We start from the raw sequence: 12,138 nt of genomic DNA on the forward strand, positions 1-12,138 counted from the left end.
GTCCTATAAGGCCATAATAAAAAAGGTAGAAGAGATATAGAGGTATATAAAGCACATTAGTTGTCCTGAATTATTATTTTCCTTTTGATAGATCAGCCAACCCACAAATTTTTCCTGAGCATCTCCTGTGGCTCTGCTAGGTGCTAGGCGGATGGAGTGAGCTTAGCAGTAGAAGTAGTTTTGAGAGAGAGAAGTTAAAGATGGAAAGTGGATATGATCTCCCAGGGGAGCCTGGGAGAAAAAGGGCAGAGCATAGTAAAAGGTCCATAGTCAATGACGGAATAAGGGAGAGCTGATTCTTAAGAAAAAGACACGAATAGATTGAGGAAGGAAACTGTAAGCCCCGCTCATTCCCTTCTCTTTCCTTGCAGGGCTCTGGTCGCTACTCCATTTACATAGCCAATTACGCCAATGGCAATGTGGGCCCAGACGCCCTCATTGAAATGGATCCAGAGGCCAGCGATCTCTCCAGGGGCATTCTGGCTCTCAGTGATGTGGCTGCTGAAGCCGGGGTCAGCAAATACACAGGTAGGGGCACTGAGGGGGGCAAAGAGGGAAGGAATGGAGTTGGGGGAGAGAGGATATTGTAGGTAAGAGTGTTGTACTTGGAATCAGGAAGACCAGAGTCAAAATCACTTTTCTGAAATGACAATATGAATGATGATAATAACTGATTAGGGTGATATTATCCATGGAACTGGGCTCCTACAAAGTCTGGACTGTGGCTTGAGGAGGATGAAGAAGAGTATGGATTTGGATCTCCCATCCCATGTAAATGAGAAGGTGAAGGATGAGGGTCATAAATGATAGGCATAGATGAGGGTCATAGGTGAACATCTTAGCTTAACCCTTTTCTCACCATAAGAGGATATTTCCTACCTATTTCTCACAAAGATCAGGGGATTCCTAGCAGGCCCTGGGGAACCCCAAGCCACTATTGGCTGTAAAGTCAACTTGTCCACAGTGACCATTGTGGGAAGATGAGGTGCTGCTCTTCCTAGGTTCCTTTCTCTTGGGGCCCCAGATGAATCTCAAATGATGGGTGAATAGGTTCTGTAGGAGAAAACTAAAACATCCAAAAGCTATAATTTAAAACATCTGCTATGGCCAAACGGCAGATGAAGTTATTTATTTACACATAAGAGGCCAGGAATTGAGTGCTAAATCCCTGAGCTTCAGCTGAGCCTTGTCTTGGATAACTAGATTCGAAGAATTGTGTTTTCATTTCAAATCTCTACTTTCCCCCCTAAGGTAAACACCCCAACATTTGGGTAGATAGTGGACCTACTAGGCATAGTCGCTGACAAGTGAGTTTTGTTTTGTTTTGTTTTGGTAAGTAGGGAAGCCTTTTTCTTACTCAACATGGTTGCTAACTAAACCCCTGCTACTTGCCACTGGGTAACTGATGACAGGTCTCTGCCTGAGTTATAATCAGGTAGTTAGTCATCAACCACTTATTAATGGCTCACTATGTGCCAGTTGCAGTGCTAAGTGCTAGGAATACAAATAAAAGCAAAAAAGAAGATGATGACTGCCTCCAAGCACCTTACATTCTAATGAACACACAAAAGGAAACTGAAGTGGGGGAGTGGGTCACTGGTCAGGGAAGGGGTATGTTACAGTCCAGAGTCTAGCCTGGAGAGGGATGAGATATGGATGGTCTAGGTGCCCTCCTTAAATGGAGGTTCTGGGAAGAGCCACCCAGTCAGAGGGCAAGGCTGCAGGGATAGATGGCACTTCCAAGCTGGCCGGGATTGGATGGTACTTCCAATATGTGAATGAGTTTCAAGGATAAAGAGGTGTCTGGGGCATGGTAGAAAAAGTCTGGAATGTAGCCCAAATAGGAATGGGTACCCAAACCTAATAGGCCAAAATTCCAAACAACTTATTACACTAACTTCAGCCAAACTAGGATCACTCTAGACTTCGAAGACAGAATTCTTATTAGAAACACTCCCAGCGACACATTTCAGGATGTTGTGAGGGATAGAGCCTGGGACCTGGGTTCTGGAAGCTGGGTTTGGATCCTGCCTCTGACACTCCCTAGATAATGTGACCATGGGCAAGTGATTTCATTCGTCTGAGATGCAGGCAGCTGGCTGAGACTATTAGGCTATAGATAGTTTGCAAGCTGGCTTCCTAGTAGGTCTCCCTACTTGATTCCTTTCTTCTTTAATGCATTCTCCACTCAACTGCCAAAGTGACTTTCCTAAAGCACAAGTTGACTATGTCACTCTTCTACTCAGTAAACTCCAGTGGCTCCCTATTAGCTCTAGGATTAAATGTAAATTCCTCTGTTTAGCAATGAAAGCCTGCAACAATTGGACCCCAACCTACTTTTTTAGACAGTCTTATTTTACTTTCCTCCCCTTCATTTACCCCAGCAAAAATGACCTTCTTATTGTTCTTCATAAGTGATCCCTGGGAAGTAGCTATTGGTGTCAAACTGAAATAGAAATGTATCCCTGCAGGCTGCACATTGACTTAGAAAAGCACAAATTAGCATTATCTATATTGTATTGTATTTTTGTCTACTTTGTTAAATATGTCCCATTACATTTAATCTGGTCTCAATGGATATATCACTGGACTTGGAGTCAGAAAAGTTTGGGTTCAAGCCTATATATATATAGGACAAACCCCCTTGGGTAGGCTTGAACTGACTGGGCTGGTATTGATTTTAAAAGGCTTGGAAGATCAAGAATCAGGAGAACCAACAAGTTCCATGAGGGCTGAAATAACCTTATACTTTAGCTGTGAGTCTGGCCAAGTCACTCAATTTCTTTCAGCCTCAGTTTCCTCATCTATAAAATAAAGATGATATTTGTACATATCTCACAGGGTTGTTATGAGGAAAAGTCCTACATATGATAATGATGATGGTGGTGGTGGTGGTGGTGGTGGTGGTGGTGGTGGTGGTGGTGGTGATGGTGGTGGAGGTGGTGGTGGTGGAGGTGGTGGTGGTGGTGCTAACACACTCCATATCCTGTCTCTGTGGAGATTTAGCACTGGCTGTCCCCTATACCTGGAATGAAATCCCTCCTTACTTCCATCTTTTAGATTCCCTAGCGTCCTTCAGGACTCAACCCAAGTACCACCCTCTCTCCATGAAGTCCTCCCTGATGCTCCCATCTGCTAAAGCCTCCCCCACAAAAATTACTTTGTATATATTCATATATGTCCATGTTGTCTCCCCCATCAGAAGATAAGCTTTTTGAGGGGAAGCCCTGTTTCCCCTTTGTCCTCATATCCCCAGTCCTCAGCAGGGCACACAACAGTTGCTTAATAAATGCTTATCTATTGAGTGGCTGTAAGTGGAGGGACTTCAAGCAATGACAAAATTACTGGCCTTTTACAAACATGGAAAATTACAAACTTACTAAATCAAACTCCCCAGAGCCTAGAACTCTGAGATATCATCTCGAGTCTATTCCCCTGCCTCCAGGCATCTGGGTGTCTGTCATGTTTCTAAAGCTTTCCAAAGGAAAGAGATATTACTGCTTCCCAAGGTGGTGGTTATGTCTTCATTATCCATGTTTCTACCTCAGTAAAAGGGGGAAGATTAATTCCAACTGAGCTGACAAAGTTTTCGAGGACAAACTTGCTAACAAATGACTAGCGGATAAAGGACTTTGCAAATCTAAAGCACCGTGAGCATGCCCAAATATCCACGTGGGGATGCTCTGCAGGAAGGCTGTGTCAGTAATAAACCATATTTTCCAGAGAAGGAAAAAAAAAAGCAACCCTCCACAAACATGCAGAAGCACCAGCCGAACAAACACTGAGCAGTCAATTTTTCTGAATAGCTCCCAGTTCTGGGCACAGGCCTAGCTCGGCCATTTAAGTGACTTGATCTGCAAGGATGGCATGAGAACCTGGAAAATGATGAGATTGCCAGGGTGTGGGTAGATTGTAAGAAGGGCTCTGTTAAAAAGAATAACAGGAGGAACCCTGGAGATCATCCAGTCCAATATTCTGATATTGGAAAGGAGGGAACTGAGGCCCAGAGAGTTAAAATTATGTACTGGGGGGGTAGAAAGTGGGGGGGGGGGTGTGGATCCCAGGTAGTTATCAGCAGAGCTGGAACTTAAAACCAGGTTTCCCAGATTAGAAACCTTCCAGTGATGCCACAGTTCCCTTTTAATTAAGAAGATCGGGGTACTTAAGCAAGAACAGGAGTTTTTAAAAAGCAAATATATTTATATAGGACAAGCCCCCTTGGATAGGCTTGAACGGACTGGGCTGGTATTGATTTTAAAAGGCTTGGAAGATCAAGAAGCAGGAGAACCAACAAGTTCCAGGAGGGCTGAAATAGATCTGTGAGAGAGCCTAGAGTTGGATTCAGGGCTACAGAGGGTCTTTACAAAGAAGGCTGCACTGGCATGGATGCCCCAGGTGTTAGGGGAGTGCCTATCCAGCTTCAGAAAGGCTCAGAAAGAAGAGAGGGCATCTGGGGGCGCCCACAGTACATGTTAACAGCTGCCTCATAATTCCTCAAAATCATCTGGCTGTAAAGAACTTATATGGTCTGGAGAATATTCCCTCTCCCTGTCCATATTCCCCAAAGTCATCTATGCCCCCTTCAACAGCTCTCGCCTATGACCCTTCCCAACTATCTCTAGGCCATTGAGAAGGGGAGATGGGTGAGGGCTACATCCCATCTCCTTTTCTATTGGAAGATGGCACCTATCTCCCTTAAAGGGCAGAGATTTTTGGCAGGCAGTGGGTTGCCACAGGTGTGGATTTTAAGGGTACCTTGGCCGTTGGGATGTGAGTAAAGTCTATATGGAATACTTTAAAACATCTGGTTACAGCAAATAGCTTCCCCTACAAACCCCAAGAATGGAAAATGGAGGTAGAAAATGTTCCATGAGGATTGTGTTTTTTCCTTAGGACTGTGCTGCAGGCCCTGAGGAGTTAAAGATGGTGTCATTCACGCTTTGATAATACCCCTGAGCAGGATGACTTGGAAAGAAGCAGGCCATGAGTTCCTATGTGGGTAGAGAGATCCAGTGTCCCCAGAGCATGCATGAAATATGCCCAGTCCTGCACAGGAGGGACCTGAAAGGGTCTATGAAGAAGATGTGGCCAGTTACCTTCCCTGCCTCCCACATCTGGAAATGAAACATCTCCCAGACCCCCAGGTGATGGAGAGGTAGATGGAGGACATTGTGGAGCCTCTGAGGAGCCTGTCAGGGTCTTGTTTGACTTAAACAATCTGATTGAGGGCATCCAGTCCTTTGGGGATCACTGATCACCCCTCTGTCAAAGCACAACTGGGGTGGGGGTGGGGCAGAAGCCTCTCCAGACACAGTCAGTGCTGTCTATGACCACACTGTTGGCACACAGTGCCATCTAGTGGCCATCTAGCCAATTCTCGAGGGAGTTGCATGCCCTAGGGAGAGCATTTGTCCCATAGCTGAGAGAGCCCAGGGGCAATTTGCTAGGAAGGATATTAGGGACGCTTTGCCCCTTGCCCATCTGGAAGGCCAGGAGATAGCTCTCAGATACGGATGAGAAATGGAAGCCCTAGAACTCCCCAGCCACAGAAGAGCCCCTTGAGACCCCGCTCACAGCCACTGCTTACTCCCGGAGCCAATAGCTTCCTCTCTCCTCCTCCAACCAGACTCAGCCTTTCTCATTTTGGTCCTCCTTGACCAAACTTCTCCCTCTACCCACCCTCAGATCCTCCTTCAACTCGGCTCAGACCATTTAGGGAGCATCTGCCCTGGATGGAAGGTGGTGATTAAAGGAACCTTAAAAGAAATTTAGAAAGAAAATGAAAGTGGATTTATGATGTTGGGTGGGGAGTTTCGCCGCTGGCTGGGAGCAGGGCTGAACAAAGGAGAGGGCAGATCTGATTTATAGGAAGTCATTATTGGAAGAGACGGAGATGCACAGAGCCCAGCTGAGGCCTCCCTGCTGCTGTTGTCCGCCTCACTCCAGAGGGGTGACCAAGGACAGCGGCACCAGGACGAGGAGTTGGGAACATCCTTGGTACAGGGGTGGGTCTCATTTCCTTTAGTACGTGGGCAGGCAGATCTGTCATAAGGGGTCGTTTTCCCAAATTCCCCTTAACCCCTCCTTCCCTCCTCTTCCCCTACCCACCACAGGCAGCTGCATAATTATAGTCCCATCAGCCTCAGAGCTGGAAAGGGACCTTAGGGGTCGTCTTCTGTCTTCTGGTCTATCTTCTTCATTTTACAGATGAGAAAATTGAGACCCAGAGAGGTTATGCCATTTACCTAGGGTTGCTCAGGTAATGAATCACAAGGCCCTTCGAGGTCATCTGTCTTCTTGCACGCAGGTTTAGGAATCACCCCCTCTCCTGTTGCATTGACTAAGGAAAAGTGATAAATATGTAACGCTCCCCTCCCTTTTCCCTCACTGTCATGCTGCAGAGAGAGAATGGATAGGAGTGATAGGTAACATTTATTCTCCTAGGCAGTTGTTTTACCTCCCAGGGCTATAATCAAAGGGAATATCCTTGCCGTATAGACATCTCCACCCTCTACACAGCCTCTAGGATAGGGACAGAAGGGGACACAGATAATGTAGCTCCAGCCCGCCATTTTCCTGCCATGGCAAAGCCAAGATGCAGCTGAGAGACTGATGGTTACTCCCTCTGCTATCTTCTTAGTATTTCTACTATCCCTTCCCCAGTTTTTCCCAGCACCATGAACTTCTCCTTTCATGGTCTCTTATAGGCTCTTCTAAGTCTCTAGTCTTTTGAAGTCATTTTTTCTCTAGGGACCCTGCTTGTTAATCCCAGAAGACCAAATTTCCTAGGTAGCAGGCTTCTCCTAACAGTTCCAGGGTTCTTGAGTGGGGTCAAGGTCTGGATACTCCCAGATCAGTGCTTCCAAATACTCTTATCCTACTAAATTCCTTTTCAAGGTTCCTATAGTTCCTGCTCTTTATCGTAAGTCAACAAGCATTTACTAAGTGCTCACTACGTGGGAATACAAATACAAGCAAAAAGAAAGTCCCTGCAGCGCTTACATTTGAATGGGGAAAGAAAACCCATAAAAGGAAGCTGAAAAGAGGGAAGGGAGTATGGGAGTATCTTTGAGAAGTCGAGAATGCCACATGGTGAGAAATGAAGACAAGGCTGACCTGGGCACCCTATCTAAATGGAGCTTCTGGTAGAAGTCACCTAATAAGAGGAGGGATCAGAGGGGCTGAAGGTACTTCCAAGGTGGGAATTCCAGGGTTGCAGTGATCTTCCTGGATGAAGAGGTTTCTGGGGCATGGTATCTGGAGAGCAGCCTGAAATGAGAGAAAAATGAAGCCCAATGTTTGCTGCAATTTCCATCACGACCTTGGCATTCCTCTGTAGTCCTCCTTCCTTTCCAACTCCACTTAGGTTCCCAGAGTTGTCCCAGACACCCACCCTCCTTTCCCCCTCAGTTCTTTATGTTAAGAACTGAACTACCTACTTGTATATTGGGTTACATCTGTCTTACCAGAATGTAAGTATATTAGATGCTGTATGTTATCTGGGAATCATTGACTCATAACATTGGAAAGGACCTTAGAGGTTACCTTCTCTACTCCTTAAATAGCCAGGGCATGAATTCCTCCCACAACATCCTTGAAAAACTTCCAGTGACAGTAAGCTCACTATCTTACCAGATATTTCCTTCCTTGGTTGGATGGCCTAATGGTCAACAACTTTTTCCTAATATTGAGCCAAACTCTTGTCTTCCTGTAATTTCCACCCAGTCTGCCCTAGTTTTGCAGACTAGAACAGAAAACGTTAGAGACAGAAGGAGCCCTTGACATCATCTTGTCCACAGAGTAGACAGAGGGCTGGATGTAGAGTCAGGAAGGCCTGACTTTGAATTCTATACCCCACTCAGGGCAAGTCACTTAACACCTCTGTGCCTCAGTTTCCTCATATGTAAAATGATAGGTATGGACTCGTTAGCTTCAGAGGCCCCTTGTAGCTCTAAATCTATGTTCCTGCAATCCCTTCATTTTACAAAGGAGTCGAAGGCCCACAGGGTTCTGAAGTGATCTGCTCACAGTGACACAGCTGACAGTGGACCCAAGCCTTTATGTATTCCAAGTTCAGAGCTCATTCCATAACACCTCACTGCCTTTCCTTTTAGACTCACACAAATAAGCCTAATCCTTCTTGTGTCATTTGGAATAAGCCCTTCAGATATTCCACAAGATCATACATTTAGAGTTGGAAGGGACCTTAGACATCATCTAATCTAATTCCCTCATTTTCCAGGTAGGGAAATGGAAGACAGATATCATTTCCCCTTCCTCCTCCACCACCAGATCTCTCCTCTTCTCAGCTAAATGTCCCCTGTTCCCTTATTCAGTCCTCATATGGCACATCTTCAAGAGCTCACCCCAACCTGCAAAATCCATTGTGTTGACATCCCTCTTGCAAAGGATCCCACAGAACTGGGCAAAGTGTTCCTGATGGGGAATGAGCCCTTCCTCCCATGTGGTGTGAGGTTGAATGAGCAGCAAAACCTCAAATTCCTGGGAAGATCACAGTGCTGTTTAGTCTTTGGGCTGATGGCGCTGGAAATACAGCAGAAGGGTGGGCAAGGCAAGGGCATTGGCAATTACCTGTGCTACTGCCCCAATATTTCTACAACCACAGTAGCCCCGATGCCAAGTCCCGCCCCAGCAGACATGGACCAGGCAGGGGAGCTTCAGAGCTCATCCCAGCATAGGCTCCTCTTGAAGCTTGAAGGAGGCAGTTTTAGGATGAATACAAAAAGCGTTACTTTACACAACAGGCCATGTTGTTGTTTGCTTTTGTTGTTGTTATTCAGTCATTTTCAGTCCTGTCCAACATTTTGTGACCCCATTTGAGGTTTTCTTGGCAGAGATACCAGAGTGATTTGCCATCTCCTCCTCCAGCTAATTTTACAGATGAGGAAACTGAGGCAAACAGGCCATAGACATGTAGAGCTCATTTGTCCAAGAGGACTGATGAAAACAATAATGGTATCTTTTATGGGAGATCATGACAGTTGTCTGATGACTCCTAGAAAACAAGGATGTTTTCTAACAAGAAGCTCTAACAAGAGCTGAGAGGAGCCTTAGAACATAGAACATTAAAACTAAAAGGAGTCTTTGAGATCATCTCCAGCAGTTTTTGTCCTGGAGTCAGTGAACTTCAAAAAATTTTATAACTATATTTCAATATAATTGGTTTCCTTTATAATCCTATGTATTTTATTTTATGCATATAAAAAGATAACTCTGAGGAGAGGACTAGAAGCTTCCCCAGACTGCCAGAAGGATCCATGACACCAAAAAAGTTAAGAACCCCTATTCTAGTTCCATCTTTTCATTTTATAAATGAGAAAGCCAGTCATTCTCAACAGTTAGAGATCTACACTCTTCCCCCTCCAATAGACCAATGTTCCTTTACTAACTTGCTATGGGGCTGCCATCCATGGACTTATTAAACCCCAGAGACCTGTGGCTGTTGGTGGGGAGAGATGTAGATAGAGAGGAAAGAAGGAAGATGAAGAAAAGTTCCAGTTAAAGATTTTGGCTGAATAAGGGCTCCTTGCCAATGACTAGGCAGGAAGTAAAAGTTTAAGGATGTGCCTCAGACTGGTAGATACTAGCTTGAAGCGAACTCAAATATTAATACCGGCAAACGTGGAAATTCATGCTGAGATGACAGAAAAGGGGCCACAGAGACCCAATTGCTCACTGTGCAGTCTCTACTGCAGCCCAGGCTAATGCGGATGCCTGAGAGGGCAGCACCATAGATATGGCGCTCACCTGCTCCCGGTTGGAGTTGTGAACTTGCCAAGGAGGCAGTGTGGGTAACATCTCTGTTATGGTCCTGTTGCCATGGCAATAAATTGTCACTAATTAGTAGTGTGGTTACCATGGCAATTTCTAGTAATTACAGGTTACAAATGGTGCAAGGCTTCAACCCAACCCAATTAGTTAATTAGAAAGATTTAGAAATTTGTCCAAAAGGGAAATAGCCTGCTTCGCAGAAAATGAAGAGAATGTGTCACAGCTTGGGGCCAGAGGCAGAGGGGAAATTGGAAGATGCCAACACCAGGGGAAAAAATGGATTTTCTCGGCAGTTAGTCCCTGGGCAGTACCAGCATTTCAGAGGGGCATCGCCTCTAGACTAAGTTTTCACCACTGATGTCCAGGCATTGCAATGGTCTGAGCTGAGTGCCGTCTCCTCTCGGCCTGGCCAAGGAAGAAGGCCCTTCAGCATCTATCATGTCTGGAGGAGGAGGCTGAGCCCCGGCACCAGCACCAGCACCAGCACCAGCACCAGCACCAGCACCAGCATCCTTTGCTGTTGGTCTAGAAAAGTAAAGCCTAGAACCTTTGTGTTTGCCATACTCTACGCTGTAGTCTCTGTGATTAGGAAATTGGTGCTAACCTGTTAAAGGCACCCCATGAGAGCGGCATGAATCTGTGTTGCTTCGTCCATCCTTAAAGGTTTAATTAGATTATCGGTGAGAAATCAAAAGGCACAGAGCCTAGAATGTTAATGAAGAGCCTGTTATGAGAGCATTACGCCCTGCAGTCCCCGGTGGCCCTGACACCCTCATCCACCTGGGCAGCCCATGTAAGTGCTATTTTCAAACATGGAGTATGTGACTGTTTTTCCTCCAGGGATGTCTTCCCAGACATCTGGAACTGGGAGTGTCTCCATCTCAAATTAGCAAAGTGACCTCAGGCACGTTGTCTCCCCATCTGGAGGGGGTGAGTTGTGATCTGTCACTCCACGTCAGCAGGTGCCCTGAGCTCTGGTTTATAATGCATTCAGACCCTTGAAAGGGGAATCCAAGACAAAGCATCCCAGGTCTGTTCTGGATTGGACTACCCACCTTCTCTTCCCATCTCCCAATCATGCCTGGGGTGCTCCCCTGAATTGGTGGAGAGAGGATTGGGGGAGTGCTCCTGGCTTGTGTCCATTTGAACAGTTTGCCAAGTCATTTTTCTATTTCCATATTACATCATGTTTTCACATCTGGGATGGTTTAAATTCAACCCTGTGTGGAGAAATACATGGATTAAATCAGAGATTCTTAACCTTTTGGGGGTCTTAGATTCCTATGGCAGTCTGGTGAAGCCTATGGACCTCTTCTCAGAAGAATGTTTTTAAATGCACAAAATAAAATAAATAGGATTACAAAGAAACCCAATTATATTGAATATAGTTATCAAATTTTTTTTAAAGAATTCGTGAGTCCTAAGTTTAACACTCTTGGATTAAATTATTTTCCATGTCTTCGTGATTCTATGCCCTGCCCAAATGCACCCAACTCTATAGGGGCAGAGCAGGACTTAAGACCCACAGTAATTCCCCCAAGGGACATGGGTTTTCTTCTTCCTTGGAATGAAGGCATGGAATCATGGAATGTTAGGGCAGGAAGATGCCTTTGAGACCCCGTAGTCTTCTTTTTACAGGCGAGAAGACAGTCCCAGAGAGGAGAGATTACATGATCTTGTTCTCATTCTCCAGCTCCTTAGGTTTAGGTATCCCCTGCACAGCACTGATTTAGAAGCGTTGTGGTGATCAGGGAGAGAAAACATTCACGCATGCATTAATTTCTCCTAATGTCCCTTCTTGGGCTTTTTCCACAGAGACTTGGGGAAAATAACCAGTTAGAGAAAATCTCTTAGCTGGGTCTTTTAAATTCATAGACCTATAGGAGACCTCAAAGACCATCTCATCCAGTCCCCTCATTTTAAAAGTGAGGAAACTGAGGCCCACGGAGATTCCAAGGTCACACAAGTATTAAAGGTGAGAGGTAGGATTTGAACCCAGGACCTCTGACTCCAGAGATAGAGTTATTTCCTATGAACCATGCTGCCTCTCCACCGGAGCTGTCAAGAGTCTAGAATCTTCCTTCCATCTCCCTGACTCCATGATGTGGGTGGGTTTCCTAATGGAACGTTAGTATACCTTAATCCCCTTGAGTCAACGGGAGCTTATAAGCATTTACCAATTACTGATTAAACAAAAGCATTTATGTGTTATGTGCCAAGCACTGTGCTAAGCCCTTCTGGACACACGAAGTGAGCCAGGCTGCTGTGCTAGGCACAGGAGAAAAATACAAAAGAGAAACTGTTCTTGCCCTTCGGTTCTTCTGTATGGACATATAGAAATACATA

At 45.4% G+C, this 12,138-nt stretch overlaps 1 protein-coding gene across 2 annotated transcripts in view; it reads left to right on the plus strand.

The window, feature by feature from the left end:
* CRTAC1 (cartilage acidic protein 1) overlaps nt 1-12,138 on the plus strand; it is a 181,688-nt gene that overhangs the window by 135,998 nt on the left and 33,552 nt on the right. For both annotated transcript variants that reach the window (XM_036737084.1, XM_036737085.1), the window contains exon 5: nt 372-528. In XM_036737084.1, the coding sequence (XP_036592979.1) occupies nt 372-528 (157 nt within the window). The remainder of the gene's footprint in view (nt 1-371; nt 529-12,138) is intronic.

Source organism: Trichosurus vulpecula, chromosome 8, assembly GCF_011100635.1.
Source record: "Trichosurus vulpecula isolate mTriVul1 chromosome 8, mTriVul1.pri, whole genome shotgun sequence".
Taxonomy (NCBI): Eukaryota; Metazoa; Chordata; class Mammalia; order Diprotodontia; family Phalangeridae; genus Trichosurus; species Trichosurus vulpecula.